General features: G+C 45.9%; 1 protein-coding gene across 2 annotated transcripts in view; it reads right to left on the bottom strand.

Moving 5' to 3' along the window:
* Positions 1–25799, bottom strand: part of adcy8 (adenylate cyclase 8 (brain)) — a 121382-nt gene that overhangs the window by 15443 nt on the left and 80140 nt on the right. For both annotated transcript variants that reach the window (XM_048528950.2, XM_048528952.2), the window contains 6 exons: positions 25462–25634; positions 19443–19524; positions 7035–7193; positions 3781–3927; positions 799–891; positions 566–680 (listed from right to left, as the gene is read on the bottom strand). In XM_048528950.2, the coding sequence (XP_048384907.1) occupies positions 566–680; positions 799–891; positions 3781–3927; positions 7035–7193; positions 19443–19524; positions 25462–25634 (769 nt within the window). The remainder of the gene's footprint in view (positions 1–565; positions 681–798; positions 892–3780; positions 3928–7034; positions 7194–19442; positions 19525–25461; positions 25635–25799) is intronic.

Genomic DNA, 25799 nt, shown 5'->3' with positions numbered 1-25799 from the left:
TAGATTCTTAATTCTAGATATTTCATTATCTAGCAATAATACCACTAGGCCAATGCCTCCCTGTCCCTCGTTCATCGGCTCTCAGTGCCTGATCGAGGGACCGAGAACCAGGGGCAAAAATTGTGAGGGAGATGTGGAGAGCGCTGTAACACACCATCACCTTCCGCCAGGCCCCCATTCCTGTATACCCCCTCCAGACATCACTCTGTGCCCGAGTCCTTCCTCAATCTGAGGCCTGGGGGGAAGCTATAGCCCCACTAGCAGAGAGCATCTCCCCAATGCCACTGTTTCTACAGAACAGTTGCTGACTTCTGACTGATTGGCTGCTCTTGGCAAGGCCCTTGATTCTGCAAGATGTCCATGCCTGGCCTGCTAAGTGCCTGAGTGGTGCCAGATGTGGAAGGTATTCCTGAGGGTAGGAAGACTCTCTAGCCACAAGCCAAAAGCCCCGTTGTCTCCACATGATTCTGCCCTATATTTTAATACTAAAATTGGAGTGAACCATACACAATTTTCCTGAACAACTTTACGTGAGAACTAATGTGAATATTAAAGCTATACTTACCAACGCGAAGTTCAAAGTTATTGAAAGAATGTTTGTTTATTTCCTGTATACTTTCGTTTAAAGCAATGGTAAAGTCTGCCAGAGCACACAGATGGCCCCATTTTTCGTCACAGTGCTAAATGGGAGATAATAAAAAAATGTTTTTCCTTTCATATTCATTTTCAATATCTTCATATATTGAGTGTTAAATGCTATAAACTGTTCACAGACACTTTAACATGATTCATTTTCACCTGTTTCTCGGGAGACAATCCAGAGACAGCCATGTAAGTACTTCCAATGGTTTTAATTTTTTCAATGTCCTGAAATCGCTCCTGAATCAACAGCTGCAAGAATTATCAAGAAGGTGAAACAATCAAATATAAAAAGGGAAGATGTTAACATATTAAAATGATATTCTATTAATTTCTATTATTTTCTGAACAACTCCCAATTTCCTCCAGCCCTACAATTCTCTGTGATCGTTGCATTCCTCTAAACCTGGCTCTTGGTCATGCCCACCATTTGCAACATTTGATTTTGATTTGATTTACTGTTGTCACATGTACCTAAGTACACTGAAAAGTCTGTTTTGTAAGCAACACAATCAGATCATAACAAACAAGGATATACACGTCATAGGGTGTTCAGACAGAGTGAGGCATTCAAGGTTATGATTGCACAGGTCGTGCACAAAAGCAAGGTCAATATTAGATTGAAATTAGAGAGGTCTATTCAGCAGAGAAGAAGCTGTTCATGAACCTATTGATACATGTATTCAAGCTTCTTTAGCTTCTGCTTGAGAATACTTCAGGTAAAGGAGGAACTGGAATAAGCTGCCTAGAAGCAGAATCAATAACAACTTTTGGCATGGACATTGAACAGATACGTGAAGGAAACTTGTTGGACCTCAGAAAGGAGCAAGAAAGTGGAACTAGATAGCTCTTTAATATACCAAGGGTATGCATAATGGCGTTTCATTGCTGTACCGTTCTTTGATTGAATTCCACACTCGTGAACCACATTGCGACTTCAAAAGCACTAAGTAAATGTCAGTTGCTGTTTCTTTTGAATTATATGATCTCATACAAATCCATATTGCAGTCCACTGGCTTCCTGTAGCTCCCAGTTTGGAAAAAGCTAATCTTATGTCTCACACTCCAATGGAATCAGAAAAACGTCAATAGGTTGAGATGTATGAGAGTACAATGTTAATAAGTGTGAGGTTATCCTCACACTTTTGGTAGGAATAACAGCAAAATGGACTATGTTTTAAATGGTAAAAAATTACAGCATGCTGCTGTGCAGAGGGACTTGGGAGATCTTGTGCATGAATGATAAAAGTAGTATTGCAGGTGCAGCAGGTAATTAAAAAAGCAAATGGAATTTTGTCTGTCATTGCTAGAGGGATGGAGTTTAAAAATAGGGAGGCTATGCTGCAGCTGTATAGGTGAGGCCACACCTGGAGTACTGTGTGCAGGTTTGATCTCCTTACTTGAGAAGAGATCTACTGGCACTAGAGGGGGTACAGAGGAGATTCACTCGGTTGATTCCAAAATTGAGAGGGTTGGATTATAAGGAGGGACTGAGTAAACTGGGATTATACTCTTTGGAATTCAGAAGAATGAGAGCAAATCTTATTGAAACATGTAAGATTACAAAGGGAATAGAGGTGGAGGCAGGGAGGTTGTTTCAGCTAGCAGGTGAAACTAGGACTGGGGGCATCGCCACAAAATAAAGGGAAGCAGATGTAGGACTGAGGTCAGGAGGAACTTCTTCACCCAAAGGGTTGTGAATCTGTGGAATTCCCTGGCCAGTGAAGTGGTTGAAGCTACCTCGCTGAATGTTTTTAAGGAAAGGCTAGATACATTTTGAACAGGAAAGGAATTAAGGGTTATGGTGTGCCAGCGGGTAAGTGGAGCTGAGACGCAAAAAGATCAGCCATGATCTTATTAAATGGCAGGGCAGGCTCGAGGGTTGGATGGCCTACTCCTGCTCCTAGTTCTTGTGCATGAAAATGAAAAAAAAAACAACTAGATTTCAACATTTTTGTGGCTCTTTTTCTACACAGCCCTGGAAAAGTACATTTTTTAAAAAAACACCATGTCTTTGAGAACACCTCAGTGGGGAGGTGCTGTCTCCTCTGTCCTACAATCTTGATTGTGACTGCACCTATCAGTGCTACTGCTGAGCTGGCAGATCTCGGACCGGGATGAAAGAAGTTGGAGACCCTGGCAGTGACCAGATTTTGTCCAGGATTCCCACCTGCATGGGGTCGCACCCTGCTTTGTCCCACCAGTGGGCTGCTTACCTGTTAAGAAAATTCTGATCAATGAATATATGGAATCCCCTATAATTTTCTTAGGGCTAATGCAGCATATGGACAATCTTCTGCTATTGTTCGACCAGTACAACTCTGGGAATTTATTAGAGAGTCAAGGTTTACAGCACGGAAACAGACCTTTCAGCCCAACCTGTCCTTGCCACCCAGTTTTCACAATTAATCTAGTCCTATTTGCCTTTGTTTGGTCCGTGTCCCTCCACAGCTATCCCATCCATGTACCTGTCCAAATGTTCCCTAAATGTCAAAACTGTACTCGTCTCCACCACTATCTCTGGCAGCTTGTTCCAGACCTCTGTATGAACAAGTTGCCCCTCTGGACCTTTTCATATCTCTCCCTTCTCACATTAAACATATACCCTCTTGATTTAGACTCCCCTACCATGGGGAAATGCTGTTGGCAATCTACCTTATCTATGCTGCTCATGATTCGACAGACTAGGGAAAGAGACAGAAAAAAGAAAGACAGCGAGAAATATCTTGCATTTCTATAGTGCCATGCACAATTTTAAGATGCCACAAAGTGCTTCAAGCCTTTAAAATCTGACAGAGTATCATGACTGTCGAAACACAGGAGATTGAGTTGCAATGGAACAGCACTCTAGCAATAAGATCTCTGATCTTTCCTTTGACATCCCTGCCACCCAGTGCTGTGAATCTATCATTCTCAAAGCAAATGCTTTCTTCCTGAAAAGACATATTTTGTCTTTTGATTAGGGTCAAATTAAAAAAAACGTCAACAGAATGTGTCTTTTATCAACAATACTCGAGTTCCGTGGTACCAAATAACTAAATGTTTTATGAAGAAGACAATTTACCTTTACACTTCAAAAACCAACCAAAGGCATAAAAGCACAAGACTTTAAATCATGTAAGTCTAAGATTTTAAAATGACCTCATCAAAATCTGCAATAATTTCATTCAGCAGACGTAAACATTCTACTCCTTGGTTATTCATCTCAGTTTGAGAATAAAAATCTGCAAATCCTGGAATGGAGGCGAACATCACAGCAACAGAATCGTAAGACTGTGAATAAAGTTCCTGATGAGAAAAGAACAATAATAATAGTAATAATAAGTACCAAAGAATAATTATCAGCTTGTCAGAGTTATGGCTTACTTCTGAGAATTCAAAGTTGCTTTTTTGTTAAAGAACTAATTCATCCAAAAATTTGATTTGAACAATATTGGGAAGCTCATACACAAGCTGAATTATCAGATAATTTGCATTGACAAGTTCTGAATCAAAGGAATTACACTCTATATTTAATTTTCAAACAACATTTCCACGTTTTGTGCAAAGATGCTAAACTGGTCATAACTATTGGATATGAAGTTGATGCGAGGGAATGAAATTGAACCTTAGTGAAATAACACCATAATAATCACAAATAGTTTTTATTTTCTTGCCAAAGCAAGGAATTCAGTCTATTCAGTCCAGCTGGTATCAGCGCCAGCACTACAGTTCCCAACTGGACCTGTTGGTTTTGGTGGTGGGGGGAATGGGGGTGTGAGAGGGGAGTGAGGTTGCAATCATAGTTCGACATTACTGATACCTGTAGAATGCCCATGTGGACCTCGTTCCATACATTGCACACATTACTCCAGGGAAACATTAAAAAGTCTTTTTCCATGTTGTGACAGTGCGGAAATATTCAATTACAGAATCAGGCTGGTTTCGTTATATTGTCTATCGTAAATAATGACCATTATGCCACCATAGAATCCATAACAACAGGTGAGTGGGGTGGCAATCGGAATGGGTATAGGTCAAATGAGAGCCACTGCCCTGCCTTTTCTGTCAACTGCTCCACTCTTTTTCCCACCATGACCCCACCCAACGAATCTCCTCCTGCCATCACTCACTTATTTTTGGTGTCTCCCTGATCTGAGACTGCGTGGATGCAATATCAGTCACAAGTCATCTCTCCTCAAGTGGTGCTGCTGAATCTCCATGCAGATGGCCTAAAGGACCTCCGCTTCCTCCTGTCCTGCAAGCCTGACCAGTCCCCCTCCACTGACACCCTCATCTGCCTAGCTGAACTCGTCCTCACCCTTAACAAGTTCTCTTTCGATTCCTCCCACTTCCTACAAAGGGGGTGGCCATGGGTACCCGCATGGGCCCAAGCTATGCCTGCCTCTTTGTAGGTTACATGGAACAATCTCTCTTCCGTATCTACACTGCTCTAAACCCCACCGCTTCCTTCGTTACATTGATGACAGTATCGGCGTCGCCTCGTGCTCCCACGAGGAGCTCAAACAGTTCATCCACTTCATCAATACCTTCCACCCCAACCTGATGTTCACCTGGACTATCTCAAACATCTCCCTCATCTTCCTGGGCCTCTCTGTCTCCATTTTGGGCAACGACCGAGAAACCGATATCAATTGCAGGCCCACCGACTCCCACAGCTGCCTAGATTACACCTCCTCCCACCCACCTTCCTGCAAAAATGCCATCCCCTATTCCCAATTCCTTCGCCTCCACTGCATCTGCTCCCAGGATAAGGCATTCCATTCCTGTACACCTCAGATGTCCTTGTTTTTCAAGGACTGGAACTTCCCCTCCACAGTGGTTGAGAACGCCCTTGACCATGTCTCCCACATTTCCCGCAACTCATCCCTCACACCCCCTCCCTGTAATAACAACTAAAAAAGAATTCCCCCTTGTCCTAATGTACCACCCCACCAACCTCCAGATCCAATACATCATCCTCCAACACTTCCACCATCTACAATCCGACCCCACCACTAAAGACATTCTTCCCTCCCCGCCCTTATCTGCCTTCCGGAGGGACCACTCTCTCCATGACTCCCTTGTCTGCTCCACACTCCCCTGCAACCCCGCCACACCCGGCACTTTTCCCTGCAACCGCAGGAAGTGCTACACCTGCCCCCACACCTCCTCCCTCACTCCCACCCCAGGCCCCAAGAAGACTTTCCACATCAAGCAGATGTTACCTGCACATCTGCCAATGTGGTATACTGCATCCGCTGTACCCATTGTGGCCGCCTCTACATCGGGGAAACCAAGCGGGGGCTTGGGGACCGCTTTGCAGGACACCTACGCTTGGTTTGCAATAAATAACTGTACCTCCCAGTCGCAAACCATTTCAACTCCCCCTCCCATTCCTTAGAAGCCATGTCCATCCTGGGCCTCCTGCAGTGCCACAATGATGCCACCTGAAGGTTGCAGGAACAAAACTCATATTCCATTTGGGAACCCTGCAGCCCAATGGTATCAATGTGGATTTCACAAGCTTCAAAATCTCTTTTCGCCCTACTGCATCCCAAAACCAGCCCAGCTCGTCTCCACCTCCCTAACCTGTTCTTCTTCTCACCTATCCTCTCCTCCCACCTCAAGCCACACCCCCATTCCCTCCCACCTACCTGTCCCACTCCCTTGACCTGTCCGTCCTCCCTGCACTGACCGATCCCCTCCCTACCTCCCCATCTACACTCATCTTTACTGGTTCCATCCCGACCTCTTTAACTTGTCTGTCCCCTCTCCACCTATCTTCCCCACTATCCATCTTTGATACCCCTCCCCCTCTCTCCCTATTTATTTCAGAACCCTCTTCCCCGCCCCCTTTTCTGATGAAGGGTCTATGCCCGAAACATCAGCTTTTGTGCTCCTAAAATGCTGCTCAGCCTGCTGTGTTCATCCAACTCGACATCTTGTTATCTCTAATAAAAAAAGGATGTTGCTTGACTGTCAAGTGCTGGACTGGCATGAGAAGTGGGAAGCCTTCCAAAATGCAGGTAATGTGGAGGTTTTTGTATGGCCCCAGTTGGTGGCCGAGATCCCGGGCACCTTCACAAGCTTCAGTCCTGTAATTTCATTGCTCTAATTTTTAGTCTAATGCAACCATTCCACGAAGTGAAAGGAGTTAAAGCTGCCACTATAAGTTTTATCTTGGATTGCAAACGCCTTATTGATATTGATGGTAATGGTATTGTGAACCAGTCTCATTTATAGTGTGGAAAGATTCATTACTGACAAGTATACTAGCTGTGTAGATATTTTTAACATTGATTTTCCACACATTCAATCAAAAAAGCTTAAAATGAGACTTGTGAATTCAAAAGTGAAAAGTCTTGACTATGGATTCAATTAGTCTTAAATTTAAGGCAAATTAGCGAACCTACCTCATTGTCTCTATCCTTTTCTAAGAAATGGTGTGCAACATGACTTGGTAGAATATTTCGAAGCATATTTTCATTATGTTCTCGTAGCTCTCTCATTTCATTAACTTCCTCTTTTGCTTGGACTCGCCATAGGAAGTCCAGTCTTGCAGTGTATTCCAGCTGAACATTTTTATTAAAAAAGGTTAAGATTTTTCAAGTAGATTTCCTTGAAAAACTCAAAAATTTCCCCATGCTTTGCCTAACTCTATTTATACATTTTTTTATGTTTTGCACGATGTGTACTTCAAACCTATAACAAGACAGCTTCATATCATTGCGATTCTTTCCTGTTCTTAAAAGTTGCCCGAATGAATAGAATTGTAAAATGTACATCATTAAAGAATGACAAATATCTTATTTCTTAACAGCAACTGATTGAAGACAAATATTTTGAAGATAGGTATCCCAGCCTTTTAATGCATAGGGCATTCATTTTTATTTGCTCGTGACACACAGGGTTGCTGACCCGGCCTACACTTATTGTCCATTCTCTGCTCCTACTTGACAAGGTGGTGGGAACTGCCTTCTTAAGTACAACTAAAAAACTTGCAAGCCATCGCAAAGGGCATGTAACTCAACTGCTCTGGCTACATATAGATGAAACCAGGTAAGGGCAACATGTTTCCTGCCCGAGAACAATTTTACAAACCTTTTAGGTTTATGCATTAATACAGTTGTCATCACTAATATTAACTTTCTATTCCAAACATACTTACATAACTGAATTTAGATTCTCCAATGACATGGTGAGATTCTGAACTCACTTTTCCAGATCATTGCTTCAAACCTTTGGACGCCCACTATTATGGTCACTGTGCTGCTTGTATATGCCTCCCTCCCTTTTACTTATGCTCCAAAAATTTCTCTTCCTCTTAGAAGCAAGTTAAATGCATGAAACATTTAATTTGTAAAGGACTCCAGGTTTTTTTTTCTGGGGAGTTGCAAATAAATCCTTCTTTTCATTTATAACTGGGTAACAGTTTAGTGAATAAGCCCCTAAATATATAGGGAGGCAATGGTCTAGTGGTATTGTCACTGGACTGTTAATCCAGAGACCCAGATAATGTTCTGGGGACTTGGGTTCAAATCCTTGGCAGATGTTGGAATTTTGGTTCAATGAATATCTGGAATTAAGAGCCTAATGATGAATATGAATCCATTGTCGAGGGGAAAAACCCATCTAGTTCACTAATGTCCTTTAGGGAAGGAAACTACCATCCTTACGTGGTCTGGCCTACATGTGACTTCAGACCTACAACAATATAACCGGCTCTGAACTGCCCTCTGGACAATTAGGGATGGGCAATAAATGCTGCCTAGCCAGAGACGCCCTCATCCCATGAATGAATAAAGAAAAAAAATCCATGCATTCTACTCATTGTTGTCATGGCTGCAGTTAATTAATATAAAATCATAAAGGCCATGAATCAGACACTCTAACATTCATGTCTGAAATTTTGAAAATCACTCTTGTCCTGAATCTGAATGCCCCTGTCTCTGATTTATCGTGTGACCATTCTTAAGTGTTGCCTGCACAGTGAGTGCTTCTCATGCAAGTGTGCAAGTCATCAAGATCAAACTGGATTCATTTCTCATTTGAATAACACAATAAATTGCCACCAGCAGGGACTCTTGGATGGTTAACTGACGACATTGATAACAATTGCAGCACCCCACCACAGAATCACAGAACAGTAATAGCACAGACAGGCCATTCAGCCCCTTGAGACTGTGTTGTCACACTACATGACAATTTAGTTGCAATGACCTACCCATTCCCTGTAGTCCTGAATGATTTCTCTCTTTGGGTGCTTTCAATCTGCCTCCACCACACTCACAGGCAGCAAATTCCAGATCCTAACTCACTCACTGAGTAAATTGTTCTTCTCATCTTACCTTTGGTTCTTTTGCTAATGACCTTAAACTGCTGTCCTTTAATTCTAGACCTTCCAACAATGAGGACATATTGTCTATACTTACTTTTAGTCTGTTATGATTTTGAACATTGTTAAATCTCCTCTCAAGCTTCTTTACACTGAGTCGAACAAACTTAGCTTCTCCAAACTATCAACACAACTGAAGTTCCTCATTCCTGGAACCATTCTCAGAAATATTTTCTGTACCCTCTCTAAAATTTTCACATTTGAAAAGTGTGGGGGTGCCTGGAAATGAAAATGGTAAGGTTAGATCATGTGGATCCAGCCTGCCAATTAGATTTTAAAAAATGGCTTGATGGTAGGAGCTAGAGGGTAATTGTAGAGAGTTGTTTTGTGGACTGGGGGCCTGTGACCAGTGATGTGGCACTGTTGTTTGTCAGTTACATAAATGATTTGAATGAGAATAGATGAGGCACAGTTAGCAAGTTTGTGAAAGATGCCAAAATTGGTGGTATAGTGGCAAGTGAAGAAGGTTATCCAAGAGTATAACATGACCTTGATCAGCGAGTTTTGAGAAGATTTGTAGCTCAGGTTGAGGTTCTGGATGTGAGTTTGCTCACTGAGCTGGAAGGTTAGTTTTCAGACGTTTCGTCACCTTTTTTTTATTTGAAAAAATATACTTTATTCATAGAATGTACAAAAAAATAAAACATTTATACACCTACCCAGTCATGCAAGCCACTCCGGGATACCCGGGGGTACGTACACCAACTAAAGGAAAAAAAACAAAACAGAGAAAAAAAAAAGCAAAGAAACCGCCCCGGCAGTCGTCACCCCGCACAGTCCCAGTTGGCCCCCTGACCAGTTGGGGAAGGCGCCAGCTGGGCCCAGTTACCAGATAGGATTCTTTTCCCTTTTCTGGACGAGGGGGCTCATACGGTGGTCTTTCCCCACTGCGCCTTGGCGGCGGCTGCCCCAAGCTTTAGCGCGTCCCTCAGCACGTAGCCCTGGACCTTGGAGTGCGCCAGTCTGCAACACTCGGTCGGGGTCAGTTCTTTCAGCTGGCAGACCAGCAAGTTGCGGGCAGACCAAAGAGCGTCTTTCACCGCATTGATGGTCCTCCAGGCGCAGTTGATGTTGGTCTCGGTGTGCGTCCCCGGAAACAGCCCGTAGAGCACGGAGTCCCGCGTCACGGAGCTGCTCGGGACGAACCTCGACAAATACCACTGCATCCCCCTCCAGACCTCCTGCACATAGGCACACTCCAGAAGGAGGTGGTCAACAGTCTCGTCCCCCCCGCAGCCACCTCGAGGGCAGCGTGCAGTGGTGCAGAGATTCCGGGCATGCATAAAGGATCTCACTGGCAGAGCCCCTCTCACTGCCAGCCAAGCAATGTCCTTGTGCTTGTTTGAAAGTTCTGGCGATGAGGCAATCTGCCAAACGACTTTAGCAGTCTGCGTGGGGAACCACACGACGGGATCCACCCTCTCCTTTTCCCGAAGGGTCCTGAGGATACTACGTGCTGACCACTGCCTGACGGCCTTGTGGTCAAAGGTGTTTCCTTTCAAAAATTTCTCCACGAAGGACAGGTGGTACGGGACGGTCCAACTACTCGGAGCGTTCCGCGGCAACGAGGCCAGGCCCATCCTTCGCAACACCGGGGACAGGTAGAACCTCAGTAAGTAGTGACACTTGGTGTTTGAATACTGAGGATCTACGCACAGCTTGATGCAGCCACACACAAAGGTAGCCGTCAGGGCCAGGGTGGCGTTCGGTACGCCCTTTCCCCCATTTCCCAGGTCTTTGTACATGGTGTCTCTGCGGACCCGGTCCATCCTCGACCCCCAAATGAAGTGGAAGATGGCCCGGGTGACCGCAGCGGCGCAGGTCCAGGTAATAGGCCAGGCCTGCGCCACATACAACAGTACCGAAAGCCCCTCGCACCTGACAACCAGGTTCTTACCCACGGTGGAGAGGGACCGGAGCGTCCACCTGCCCAGCTTCTGCTTAAATTTGGCAATACGCTCCTCCCAAGTCTTAGTGCATGCCCCAGCTCCACCAAACCAAACACCCAGCACCTTCAGGTAGTCTGTCCTGACGGTGAAGGGGATGAAGGAGCGGTCGTCCCAGTTCCCGAAGAACATGACCTCGCTCTTACCCCTATTGACTTTGGCACCCGAGGCCAGTTCAAACTGGCCGCAGATGTCCAACAGCCTACTCACCGACCGACGATCGGTGCAGAAGATGGCGACATCGTCCATGTACAGGGAGGTCTTGACCTGAAGGCCTCTGCTGCCTGGGATAGTCACGCCCTTCAGGCTCACGTCCTTCCTGATGGAGGCAGCGAAGGGCTCCACACAGCACACGAACAAGGCAGGAGAGAGCGGGCAGCCCTGCCTGACTCCAGATCTAACAGGAAAACTGTCTGATTCCCACCCGTTGATCGAGACTGCGCTAACGATGTTAGCGTAGAGCAGCCGGATCCAATTGCGGATGCCCTCCCCGAACCCCAATTTGGAGAGGACGTCCCTCATGTAAGCATGAGAGACCCTGTCGAAGGCCTTCTCCTGGTCCAGGCTGACGAGGCAGGTGTCCACCCGCCTGTCCTGTACGTAGGCGATCGTATCCCTGATGAGCGCGAGGCTCTCAGCGATCTTCCTGCCCGGCACAGCACAGGTTTGGTCAGGGTGAATCACTGACTCCAGGACAGACCTGACCCGGTTGGCAATGACCTTGGCCAGGATTTTGTAGTCCACGTTCAAAAGTGAAATGGGACGCCAATTCTTAATTTCTTCCCTCTCCCTCTTCCTCTTGTAAATGAGGGTGATGATGCCCTTCCTCATGGACTTGCACATTTCCCCTGCCCGAAGCGCACTATCGTACACCTCCAGCAGGTCCTGGCCGACCAGGTCCCACAGAGCGGAATACAGCTCGACCGGTAAGCCGTCGCTTCCGGGAGTCCTATTCCTCTGCAAGGACTTGAGGGCTCTGGCCAGCTCGTCCAGGGATATCGGCCAGTCCAGCCACTCCCTCGTGCCGTCGTCTAAGACCTCCGTGATAGACGACAGGAACAACTCGGAGGCCGTGCTGTCCGTGGGCTTCGTGTCGTACAGTCCGGCATAGAAGGATCTGCTGATCCTCAAAATGTCGGGCCGAGACGACGTCACCGAGCCGTCGTCCTCCTTCAGCCGGCTAAGCACAGAGCTCTCTTTGTGCACCTTCTGAAAGAAGAAACGCGAGCACGTCTCGTCCTGCTCCACGGAGCGGACCCTGGACCGGAAGATTATCCTGGAGGCCTCCGCGGCGAAGAGCGAGGCTTGCTGGCCCCTCACCTCGCGGAGGTCCTCCGTGACATCGACCCCCATCAACTGCAGTAGGAGCAGGTTCTGCACCCTTTTCTGGAGTCGCGACAGCTTTCCCCACCTCTCTCTTGCCTTCTGAACACCCTTGAGGACAAAGAACCTCTTGATGTTCTCCTTCACCGTCTCCCACCAGTCGCCTGGAGACTCAAAGAGGGGTTTCACGGTTCTCCAACCGGCGTACTCCCTCTTAAGCTCCTCGACGTTCTCTGGGGTCAACAGAGTCGTGTTGAGCTTCCACGTCCCCTTGCCGGCCGGCTGGTCGTCCTGTAAGTGACAGTCGGCCAACAGGAGGCAGTGGTCAGAGAAGAACATCGGCTCGACACCGGTGGACCTGACCGAGAACGTCCGTGACACAAACAGGAAGTCTATCCTTGAGCGGATAGACCCGTCTGGCCGCGACCAGGTGTACCTCTGCTGCGCTCCATCTGCAGGGGTGCTGAAGACGTCGAGCAGCTTGGCGTCCTTCACCGTGCCCATCAGGAATCTGGACGTGACGTCCAGTTGAATCCCCCCACCCGCTGTCCCCACGCCGGATCTTCCATCTGCATCAATGATGCAGTTGAAGTCTCCGCCTAGGATGACCGGCCTGGACGTAGCCAGCAGGGGTGGAAGCCGCTGCAGGACGGCCAACCGCTCACTCCGTACCACTGGGGCGTACACGTTGATCAGCCTCAGGGGAGCATTCCTGTAGGTGATGTCAGCCACTAGGAGGCGCCCCCCCCCCCACCACCTCCTGAACTTGAGAGATGGTGAAGTTGCGCCCCCGCAGCAGAATAGCCAGGCCCGAGGAGCGACAGTCGTTACCCCCGACCAGATCGAAGGCCCACAGGTCCAGGCGCCGGACCATTTCCCGTACCTGCCGAGGTGCGGTATCCCGCACTCCTGCAGAAACAGGAGGTCCGCCTTGATGGTGGTCAGGTAGGCCAACGTGGACACACATCTCGCGGTTGACTTGACGCTGCGCACATTAATGCTCGCAATTCGTACCCCCATTGTGGGCAGTGACCGCAGTACCCTCCCCAAGTCCAAGGTCCAGCCCCTCCATCTGTCCCTTCATGCCCATTGCCCGGGCTAACTGCTGGACGCTCTCCGGGCTCAGGAAACCGTCCGTGCTGCCTTCCGGGTGGCATCCCCCCGTCAGGGGTGCGGAGGCAGGAGGGTCCGGCTCCGGGTCAGGCTGGGGACGCGCTGTTTCCTCCTTCCCGCCTGGAAGTTCCGGGGGGCCCTCCAGTGCTCCAGCGGCACTTGACTGGGTGTCGGAGTGAGCCTCAGGACGCCTCCCGTCACCTGGAAGCGGGGTGCTGCTTTCCTTCCCCCTCGAGACCTTTAACTTCTGCTTCGGGTGGGCCCTCTCCGAATCCTCCTCGTCAGAAGAGCTCTTATAGCCCCCCTGTAGCTGACTCTTCCCGCCTGATTGTTGCGGTTCCTGGGCCCGTCGACGCACCTTCCTCCTCGCTTTCCGGACTGTTGTCCACTCCCCTGGGTCGCCTGTCGCCGCCTCCATTGGTTCCGGGTTGTCGGGGGGGATCGGAGCCTGCAGGGGCGCTTTGCTGGCCTCGGGCCCATCCTGTGGGGCTGGGCCCTCCTGCACGGCCTGGCCCTCCTGCACATTAGTGGGGTCCTTGCTGGGCCCTGGTGCCTTCCTCTCCTCCGGGGGGGCTGGCCCCGCATTTCCCCTGCTGGCGACCTGGGCGTAGGTGGTACCCCGCCGCGGGCATGCCCTATAGAAGTGGCCCGCTTCCCCGCAAAGGTTGCAGCTTCTCTCTCGTGGGCAATCCTTTGCAAGGTGTCCCTCCTCCCTGCAGTTCCTGCAGATGGTGGCTTTGCAGTCGGCCGCCATGTGACCTGACCTACCACAGGCATGGCAGACTTTAGGTTGCCCTGCATAGGTCAGGTAGCCCCTGCTCCCGCCGATCGCGAAGCTGGACGGTGGGTGTGCGACATTCCCATCTGCGCCCATCCTCAGCGTCACCTTGACCTGCCTCTTACTCGTCCAGATGCCAAAGGGGTCCACGATGTCAGTTAGGTCCCCTTCCACCTTCACATACCTTCCGAGGAAGGTCAGGACATCAACTGCTGGCACATGCGGGTTGTACATGTGTACAGTCACCATACGGCTCCTCTGTGCTGGCATCACAAACAGTGGGACAGCGGTCAATACAGAGAAGGGGTCCTCACCTCCTTTCTCCTTGAAAACCTCCAGGAAGCGCTCACAAAGCTTGGCACTCCGGAAGGTCACATCGTAAAAACCTCCTCCGGGGAAATCCTGCAGGCAGTAAACGTCCGCAGCAGCAAACCCACAACAGTCCAACAGGACCCTCTTCACGAAGAAGGTGCGGTCCACAGGTGCACCTTCATCCACCTTCTTTACAGAAACACGGATGGTGTTCCGGACCCCCTGACCTGGGGCACGAGCACTTGCCGCAGCCATCGTTGCAGGTTGGCTGCTCCCCTGAACCAGCGTTAGGCCGAAGCCAGCATTAAGATCCACTGGTCGCAAGGGTGCACAGCCAACCCAACGTCCTCCTTTCACCTCCAAGACAGCACTCTCGTCCTCTCGGTCCACAAGAGAGTGGGTCTTTATTGTGTTCGAGATGTAAGCTGGTTCACTGAGCTGTAAGGTTTGTTCCCAGAAGTTTCGTCACCATTCTAGGTAACATCATCAGTGAGCCTCCGACGAAGCACTGGTGTTACGTCCCGCTTTCTATTTATCTGGTTAGGTTTCCTTGGGTTGGTGATGTCATTTCCTGCATTGGTGATGTTATTTCCTGTTCTTTTTCTCAAGGGATGGTAGATTGGCTCCAAATCAACGTGTTTGTTGATGGAGGTCCGGTTGGAATGCCATGCTTCTAGGAATTCTCGTGCGAATCTCTGTTTGGCTTGTCCTAAGATGGATGTGTTGTCCCAATCAAAATCAAAATCCCACTTTGATTGGGACAACACATCCATCCTAGGACAAGCCAAACAGAGACACGCACGAGAATTCCTAGAAGCATGGCATTCCAACCGGAACTCCATCAACAAACATATTGATTTGGAGCCAATCTACCATCCCCTGAGAAAAAGAACAGGAAATGACATCACCAACGCAGGAAATGTCATCACCAACCCAAGGAAACCTAACCAGATAAATAGGAAGCGGGACATAACACCAGCGCTTCGTCGGAGGCTCACTGATGATGTTACCTAGAATGGTGACGAAACATCTGAAAACTAACCTTCCAGCTCAGCGAGCAAACTCACATCCATGACCTTGATCAGCTGAGCACATAAGCAGAGGAATGGTAGATGGTGTTTAATTTAGAAAAATGTGAAGGGTTGCATTTTGGTAAGAAAAACCAGGGCAGGGCTTACAAAGTTAATGGCAGGACCCTGGGGAGTGCTGTCAAACAAAGAAACCTAGAGGTTCAGGTACATTGTTCCTCGACAGTGGCATCAGAGGTAGACAGGATGTTGAAGAACGCATTTGGCACGCTTGCCTTCATTGGTCAGTGCACTGAGTATAGCAGTTGGGATGTCATGTTGCGGCTGTACAAGATGTCAATGTGGCCCCTTTTGGAGTACTGCGTACAGTTCTTGTCACCCAGCTGTGGGAAGTTGTTATTAAGATTTGCAAGGATGTTACCGAGACTGGAGGGTTTGAGTAAGAAGGAGATGCTGGAAAGGTTGGGACTTTTCTTCTCTGGACTGTAGAGGTGTATAAAAAGGCATAGATAGAGTGAATAGCCAAGGTCTTTTCCCCAGAATAGGGGAGTTCAAAACTAGAGGGCATAAATTTAAGGTGACAGAGGCAAGATTTAAAGGGACCAGAGGGGTAACATTTTCATGCAGAGGGCGGTAGACATAAGGAATCAACTGCCAGAGGAAGTGGTCGAGGTGGGTAGAACTACAACATTTAAAAGACATTTGGATAGGTACATAAATAGTAAAGTCTTACAGGGATATGGGCCAAACATTGGCAATTGGGGATGGTTGTGTAGGAAGCCTAGTCAGCATGGATGAATTGGACCAAAGGATCTGATTTTGACTTGAGGTCAAAGCAGTATTTTATCAGATTTCATCATAACTTCTTTGATTTAATAATATCACCTCTACTTATAAAGCCCAAGATCCATATATGATGCCTTTTAACCACTTTTCAATCTGTGTTGCCACCTTCAGGTCTCTCTGATTCTGAATCTGCTTTAGAACTGTACCATTTAGTGATACAGCAAACTGTGTTTTAACTGGCACCTTTTGAATCAGCACTGTCAATACTTATCCTACATTTAATCATGTTTATGCATTTCAACAACCTGTCTAAATCATTCAAACACTGACCCCTTGGAGAAATACCATAGTCTCTTTTACATTAAACCAAAAACCTATAATTGCCTACTTCTCTCTGGGCTGAATTTTACCAGACCTCTGGGGCTTGGGGCTTGAAATGGTGGGAAAAGTCCACAGAATAGTGAGGGAAGGCAGGAGCACTGGCATGCGCCTAGATTTTCCCACTGCTATGCCATCTTGCCACTGAGGGGGCAAGTTGACAAGGAGATCTGTACAATGGCCAGTTGAGCCTCTTTATAGGTTGATTAAGGACTTCTTCCTGATTTACTTGCATTTTACCAATGGTGAGCAAATTGCCAGGTTAACACTAATGTCTATTGGTGGGCTCATGGAGATCCATCTCACTTGGGTACTCAGAAGGACGGCTAACAGCAATGATTCCTTCACCATGGCCTATCCTCACCAACACCTACTAACCCTTGGTGGGAACTGCCTTTTGGCCCCAGTGGCTGTAAACTGGAATTGTCTTGCTGGGAGAGCACTGCCCTCTTATGATGGCCTCTCTTGCAGTCCAGTCCCACCGGTAGCCGCCACTCCCGGTAAAGCTGCTGAGATGCATGCCCTCTGGTGAACTGACAGTCCCTTGCAGTGTATGACATCTCCATCAATGTGTTGCTTCCTGCCCAAACAGTGTGGCCCAATACTGCACGGCATTTAAGTAGAGTGTTCCAGCCACCTCCCCATCTCCAACAATGTGTGGGAACCCTCCTGTGAATACAACATTTTCTCTCTGCATCCAGTAACATAAACCCCGACAGTTTAATTATCCAGCAAAGTATGCCAAGAATTGGCACAACATTTGTCCAGTACAGGCTACAAACAGAAAACAGAAAATAACTTTAAGCACTTATGAATAATTGCATTTTCACTGCTGCCAAGTTGTCTTTTTCACTTAGCAATAAACCTAGAATACTCCTATTCTCTTATTTTTTCACAGTCGTCAACATTAAAACACCTGGCAAATATCTCCAAAAGGTTCTGATGGAATTACTTGTCTCCCTCAGCAACACAAGATTTCAGAACTATATCAGTCTTCCCCTATGCCTCATAATTGCTAATCATAAATGTATTGCTTAGTTTGAATGCCACAATTAACACACGGTGAAGATTGCAAATATAACAAAGCAAAATTCTTCTGTACCCATAGCATCTGCCTACACTTTCTGTAGATAAAGTAATTCCTAAGTTCCAGGATGAAAAGGTGATCTCCAATGATCTGTGTACTCACCTCACTTACTTACTCACCTCACTCAGCCACTAGCCTCACTTACTCACTCATTCACTTACTTGCTTCACTCACTTATGTCACCCACCCCACCTCACCTCACCTCAGTAACTAACCTAACCCACTCACTTACTCACATGTATCACTTCTCAAGGGAAATTAAAAATCACCAGAAAGGAGATTGAGCTAAAAATATCTCCAATCCTACCTATTAGCCAGAGAATGTAACAAAACAAAGTGCATGAGATTTTAATATCAAATAACCAACAATGACTGTCTAGTGGTCAGGTTCTTTGTTACCAAGCTACAGCCACAGGGATGGGACAGGTCTTGGGTGGAGATCAGTAGGCTTTATGATGATAGAAATGAGAGATAATAGGGACAGGAGATTCAGAAAAGATGTCCAATTGCACAGCAGGTTGGGTGAAGCATGCAAACTGGACACTTTAACTAATGGGTTTCTTGAGCGCCTGGAAGCTTGGCTGGCCAGGCTTAAATTTAATGTGATGATTCATTCTGAGGCATGTAACAAGATTATCATTCTTTGACAACTATTTCATCTCTTCTGGCTAGACTTGTCTGTCTACTGTTTTGTCTCTGTTAAAACTACAAGTTGGTAGTCTTTGAGTGATAATGGTAACTGCAGATGCTGGAGAATCTAAGATAACAAAGTGTGGGGCTGGATGAACACAGCAGGCCAAGCAGCATCTCAGGAGCACAAAAGCTGACGTTTCAGGCCTAGACCCTTCATCAGAGAGCTCAAAGCCCGAAACGTCAGCTTTTGTGCTCCTGAGATGCTGCTTGGCCTGCTGTGTTCATCCAGCTCCACACTTTGTTAAGTTGGTAGTTTTTTTTATTTATGAGGGCATCACTGGCTAGACAGCATTTATTGCCCATCTTTAATTGCCCAGAGGGCAGTTCAGAGTCAATCACATTGCTGTGGGTCCGGAGTCACATGAAGGCCAGACCAGGTGAGGATGGCACCTTCCTTCCCTAAAGGGCACTCATGAACGAGACGGGTTTTTCCCAACAATCAACAATGGATTCATGGTCATTATTAGATTCTTAATTCCAGATATTCTTTATTGAATTCAAATTCCACCATCTGCTGCAGCAGGATTCAAGCCTGGGTCTCCAGAACATTATCTGGGTCTCTGGATTAACATTCCGGCCATTATACCACAAGGCCGTCACCTCCCCATAGGTTGGAGGCTCGTTGCTGCCAAATTTCATGTTTCTTTCCAATTTTGAATACTACCCTCCCCAAACCATATGTTTCTGGGAATTAAGCTTCATCAATAATAAATATGATGGCAGGCTGCTCTACTTGACCAATGGAGATGGAAGTCAGGGCCCTGCTATCCACAGAAATCACCTTTGGCTTGATCATAAAGAAGCACTGACATTGTGGAACCCAGGGTCTTCCTATGGAAGAGATGTACTTATCATTAGGTAAACCAAAGAAGGTGATATAGGCCATGGATGAAATAGTTAAAAATTCTGCTCATTATTTATTTCTGGATCAATTCATTGTAATCTCACTGTTAGTGTACTTTTAAAGTTTGCCATTAATTACCTGTTGTCCATGATAAAAAACAGCTAAAACAAACATTGCCATCAACAGCAAGGAGGACTCCTTTGAGCCTAGCAAGTCCCTGCTATAAAAGAACAAATAGGAGCACTCATTAATATTATTGTCAACACACCAAGGAAATCTGAGTGTTACAGCTACTGACTCTGTAGCCATGGTTACACCTTATACAGTTTGTCTAAACAAAGAAGCAGTACAATTCAGATTCCTGTAAAAGAAGGCACAAAAGCAAACGTTTAAGAATTAGGTTTGAGGTTCCATACCATCATTATATGTAACTCCATGGGAGGCTGACAGGAAAGTTGTGAAGGTCCTTTTGTTGCCATGTAAATGTCGAGACCTCTGCCTGCCCGGTACAAGGCAAATGTCATTAAGGAGGATGCAACCAGTGCAGGTGGCTCACTGTACTGTGAGGTCATGCCCCACTGGATGATCAAGGCCTGGCATATTTGAGCAAGTCAGCATGTCCATTAAGCTGTCCCATTTGTGCAGGGGATCATAACTATCAGTACAGTGACACAGGAATTTCATTCAGCCATCAACTCTATTGACCCAATCTATTAGCACATCAAAACTCTTGAGAGATCATTTTAAACTCTACAACTGCATTTGCTCAAAACTTCATTACAGGGCCAGAAATATTTTTGGATTTGTGCGCACATTCGATGTATTTGAATTGGAGTATTGAAAAGGCCCTATAATTTAAGGGTGAAGCATTCTCACATTGGGACCCGGGGCTTGCCTTATTATGAGCTCACCTGACAATTCCACCAGGCTAGCCTTTAATATCTATTACACCTCATTCAAACACTTGTTTTTAGATGTGTAACGGAAAGTTTTCCATTGTAAATCAACCCCTTGGTCTTTTATTGCTGTTACAGGAATACTTATAATCAACAATTATTTCTTGGAAATGTACAGAATTAGAAAGCAGATTGCATCTTCTGATGATATATTAAAAGATGGGTCCCTGAAATCTCTGATTACATAACAACAGAACTTGTTCTCAGTAGAAAGCTTTCACCAGATAAAATGAATTCTAAACTTTTTAGAAAAATCAGTCTGCTCCTGATTCCCTTGATGGCTCAGTGAGGAATTAGACTATGAACTGTGGTACGGAAGCACTCAGACCTTGACGGTCTGATCCTGCGTTCTATGCTGAGCTGCTTCACCTCATCTGGAGTCAGAATGCCACAGTTCATGTTTCTTAGAAAAGTTTGTTCTTATTTATGTTATTTTCAGAATGCTGTGATTGTAATTTTGTGTCCTTCTGCATTCACCCAGCTTGAGATCAGTGTGTCTGAGAGGGTAGCCATGATGTGGAGGTGCCGTTGTTGGACTGGGGTGGACAAGGTTAGGAAGCTTTCAGAGCCTCACTCCTTCTTCAGCTGTTAGTGAAAGAGATAGTATCAGACACAGAATTTATAAGAAAGAGATCAAAGGGTCATACCATTGATGAGGATGTATTAAACAAATCTAAGATGCTGTTAAATCTTTAATCAGACTGTTTCAATTGATTACTATGTATATGTAAACCGCTGAATTCCTTTCAAGTCACTGTCCTGAGAGAACTAAAGGTTTTATTCGTGTAAAGAAGAGGTGGCATTTTAGGGTTGACAATGCCAGTTAGGAATCTGTTTTGGTTTTGATTTGGAGTCAGACTGGTTTTATTTCTAAACTGGGAATTTATAAAACGCCACATTGACTGACTGTCTATAAATGGTACACTTGTTGAACAAAATAGAATGTATCTGTAAATAATAATTCACCCCACAGATTCACGTGTGTGTGTGTGTGTGTGTGTGTGTGTGTGTGTGTGTGTGTGTGCGCGCGTGATGTCATTGGTTCGCTCACCGAGCTGGTTTGTTTGTTCACAGACATTTCATTACCCGGCTGGGTAACATCATCAGTGCAGCCTTTGATGAAGCGCTGTTGTGTTTTCCTGCCTGGTATTTAAACTCTGGGGTCCACTGGAGTTGATTAACACATTTCTGGTTTTTCTTTGCAGTGCTGCATATATAGGGTCTAATTCTACATGTTTATTGAGGGCCTTCTTGGTGGAGAACCAGGCCTCTAGAAATTCCTCCATTTGTCTCTGTTTGGTTTGTTCCAGGATCTTGACGTTGTTCCAATTGAACTGGTGGTTTTCCTTGTCTGATGAATGAGTACTGGTCATGTCTTTTTGTTGCTAGTTGGTGTTCATGTATTCCTGTAGCCAGTTTTCTTTCGGTCTGTCCAATGTAATGGTGTTGAGTCCTTGCATAGAATCTTGTACATTATGTTGGTCCTGTCCACAGTGGGTAAGAGGTCTTTGATCCTTATTAGCAGCTAGTGTAGGGTTGATGTAGGCTTGTGTGATAGTCTGATGCCCAGTGGCCGTAGGAGTCTTGAGATCAGTTCAGATATGTTCATGATGTATGGTAATGTGACAAGTGTGCTGGGGTGTACTGTATCTTCTTGCTGTTTGTATGACAGGCATCGTCAGACCCACCTGGTCTCTAAATATTTGGTGGAGGTATTTTTCTTCATTTTGGTGTAATTCTGGGTTGCTGCAGTGTGTTGTGGCTTTTGTGAACCGTGTTTTTATGGAACTCTGTTTGAGGATGGTGGGATGGTTACTGTTGAAATTTAGGACTTGATCTGTGTGTATGGCCTTTTTATATACTTTCGTCAGAAATTCCACATTGGCCCTGCATTCTACAATCATGTACAGGAAAGAGTGCAGTAGATTGCTTTAAAAGAAATAGGGAGGGTGGAAAAAGAGGCAGGGGTGTGGCATTGCTAGTCAGGGCGAGTAAGCAGCTACTGAAAGGCAGTTTGAGAAGGATATGTCTACAGTGTCAGTTTGGGTTGAGGTCCGGAACAAGAAAGGAGTACTCACTATGTTGGGTTTTTTTTTTACAGACTCCCTAATAGTTGCAGAGAGTGGAGTAGTAGATTGGGAGGCAGATACTGGAAAGGTGCAGAAGTCACAGGGTTGTAGTCATGAGTGACTTCAACTTTCCAAATATTGATTGGAAACATTTTAGTTGTAATAGTTTAGATGGAGCGGGTTTTGTCCAGTGCGTTCAGGAAGGATTCCTGACACAGTATGGAGATAGGCCACACAAGGAGTGGCCACTTTGGATTTGGTGCTTGGCAATGAACCGGGCCAAGTGTTAGATCTGTTGGCAGGCGAGCATTTTGGCGGTAGTGATCATAACTCAGTAACTTTTACAATAGACATGGAAAAGGATTGATACATACGGCAGGGTAAGGTTTATAATTGGGGGAAGGGTAATTATAATTCTGTTAGGCAAGGACTGGGTAACAAAAAATGGGAACAGATGCTGTCAAGGAAGAGCACTATAGAAATGTGGAGATTGTTTAAGGAATGCATACTGCTTTGTTTGATGTGTTTGTCCCTAGCAGGCAGGGAAGATGTGGTCAAGCGAGGAAGCCTTAGTTCTCAAGAGAGGTCAAACGACTGGTTAAGAGGTAGAAGGGGGCTTATATAAGGGTTAGGAAACAAAGAATGGAAAAGGCTCTAGAGGGATACAAGTTATCCAGGAAGGAGCTGAAGAAGAGCTTATGAGAGCCATAAGGGGGCATGAGAAAACTTGGCAGATAGGATCAAGGAAAACTCCAAGGCTTTTTACATGTATGTGAGGAATAAGAGAATGACCAGAGAAAGGGTAGGGCCAATCAAGGATTGTAAAGGGAATTTGTGCACAGAGCCTAAAGAGATAGGAGAGGTCCTTAATGAATACTTTTCTTCAGTATTCACAACTGAGAGGCACCTAGTTGTAGAGAAGGACGGTGTGAAACAGGCTTGTAGGCTAAAGGAGATAGATGTTAGTAAGGAAGATGTACTAGGAATTTTGAGGAAGCGAAGGAAGAGATCACAGGGCCTTTGGCAATGATCTTTTCGTCCTCACTGTCCACAGTTATAGTGCTGGAAGACTGGAGGGAGGTAAATGTCATTCTCTTGTACAAAAAAGGCAATAGGGATAACCCAGGAAATTATAGGCCAGTTAGTCTAACATCAGTGGTAGGGAAATTATTGGAAAGGGGTCTGAGAGATAGGATTTATGATCACTTGCAAAGGCACAGTTTGTTTCATGATAGTCAGCATGGATTTGCGAGGGGTAGATCATGCCTCACAAACTTGATTGAATTCCTTGAAGAGGTGACCAAACATGTGAATGAACGTAGAGCAGTGGATGTGGTATACATGGATTTAAGTAAGGCATTTGATAAGGTTCCCCATGGTAGGCTCATGCAGAAGGCAAGGAGGCATGGGATAGGGGGAAAATGTGGCAGATTGGACTCAGAATTGGCTGACCCTTAGAAGACAAAGGGTGGCAGTGGATGGGAAATATTCAACATGGTGTTCAGTTGCGAGTGGTGTACCACAAAGATCTGTCATGGATCCTCTTCTATTTGTGATTTTGTAAATGATTTGGATGTAGGAGTGGAAGGGTGGTTTAGCAAATTCACGGATGATACAAAGGTGGGTCGCACTGTGGACAGTGCGGAGGGCTGTTCTAGGTTACAATGGGACATTGATAGGATGCAGAGCTGGGCTGAGAAGTGGCACATGGAGCTTAACCCTGAAAAGTGTGAGGTGACTCATTTTGGAAGGACAAACTTGAAAGCGGAATACAGGGTTAATGGAAGGATTCTTGGCAGTGTGGAGGAGCAGAGGGATCTTGGGATTCATGCTCACAGTTCCCTGAGAGTTGCCACCCAGGTGGATACAGTTGTTAAGAAGGCGTATGGTGTGTTAGCTTTCATTGATAGAAGGATTGAGCTGTGAAGTTCTGCTCCAGCTAGACAAAAGCCTGGTTTGGCCACATCTGGAGTATTGTGTCCAGTTCTGGTCACCTCAATACAGGAGGGATGTGGAAGCCCTGGAAAAGGTGCAGAGGAAATTTACCAGGGTGTTGCCTGGAATGGAGGGAAGGTCTTATGAGAAAAAGTTGAGAGAGCTAGAGCTTTTCTCTTTAGAATGATGAAGGATGAAAGGTGATTTGTTAGAGGTGTACAAAATGATCAGAGGTATAGATAAAGTAGACAGCCAGAGACCTTTTCCTAGGGTGGAGGTAGATATTACGAGGGGGCATAGTTTTAAAGTGAGTGGAGGTAGATATGGGGATACCTCAGAGATAGGTTCTTTACTCAGAGAGTGGTTGGGCATGGAATGCATTGCCGGAGAGGTTTGTGGAGTCGGTGTCATTAGGGGCATTTAAGCAGCTATTAGATAGGCATATGGATGATAGTATAAGGTAGGGGTGGAGGTTAAATAGACCTTAGGATTAGGGTAAAAGTTTGGCACAACATTGTGGGCCAAAAGGCCTGTACTGTTCTATGATGTTTTCTTCTTCCCTGGTGAATTTGATGCCGGTGAAGATGTTGTTTATAAGTTGGTGTGTTTCTTCTAGTTTAGTCTGTTTAATGATGATGAAAGTGTCGTCCATGCACTGGATCCATGAGTTGGATCTGTGGAAAGGCTATACTTTCGCATCTCTGCATTACTGCTTCTGCTATTAGTCCAGAGATATATGTGTGTGTGTATGAGAGATAGAGTGTATGAGAAACCCTTTACTCTTTTACTTGTAAATTCTGCCTCTGGAACTACCTCTCTCACTAACACCTGAAGAAGGAGTGAGGGTCTGAAAGTTTGTGTTTTCAAATAAATCTGTTGGACTATAACCTGGTGTTGTGTGATTTCTGACCTGAAAGCGTAGTTATTCAGCCCACTGCCAGCTTGCTGCCAGAATTCTTGCAACTGGATGCTCAGAGTATAAGAGACTATTTATACTAACCCCTTAATGATCCCCTACAGTCTGATAGAACATGCCCCAGACACTGCTTGACCTTTTGCTATGCATTGGGGCTCTGGGGAATTGTTTTTGAACCATATCAATTTCTGCTCCTGACAGTCTTGCTAAAAGGTAACTGTGGTGCCACAATTATAAGTGATGCAATCAGTATTGAGTGAGGTAGAACATTAAACACTTACGTTCCATCGTGATGACTGTTGTCATATCTGATGAAGATCGAGCTGGAGATTGTTTCAGTCAGCAGTGAGTAAATTGCAATCATGACCAGCAGAACGCCAAGCTTCAAAATGGAATTCAGACGGAGAAACACCGCACAAGTCACCATCGCTAGCACTCCAGTAAATACGAAATACTGAACAGGTAACACACAAAGGTTAGGTTAGAGCTTCAACTGCATAGTAGGCAGATATTCAGGTTGTCTGTGAATGTGCTGCTGAAGTTTTACTGTCTTAGTTTCCTTGGAATTACTCTTCATTTTTACTTCTCTCTTTTAGGTCTCCCAATACAATAGTGCTCT

The sequence above is a fragment of the Stegostoma tigrinum genome, chromosome 5 (assembly GCF_030684315.1).
Source record: "Stegostoma tigrinum isolate sSteTig4 chromosome 5, sSteTig4.hap1, whole genome shotgun sequence".
NCBI classification, from domain to species: domain Eukaryota; kingdom Metazoa; phylum Chordata; class Chondrichthyes; order Orectolobiformes; family Stegostomatidae; genus Stegostoma; species Stegostoma tigrinum.
Note: the sequence above shows the minus strand (reverse complement) of the source record. Positions and strands in the feature narration are given on the sequence as shown.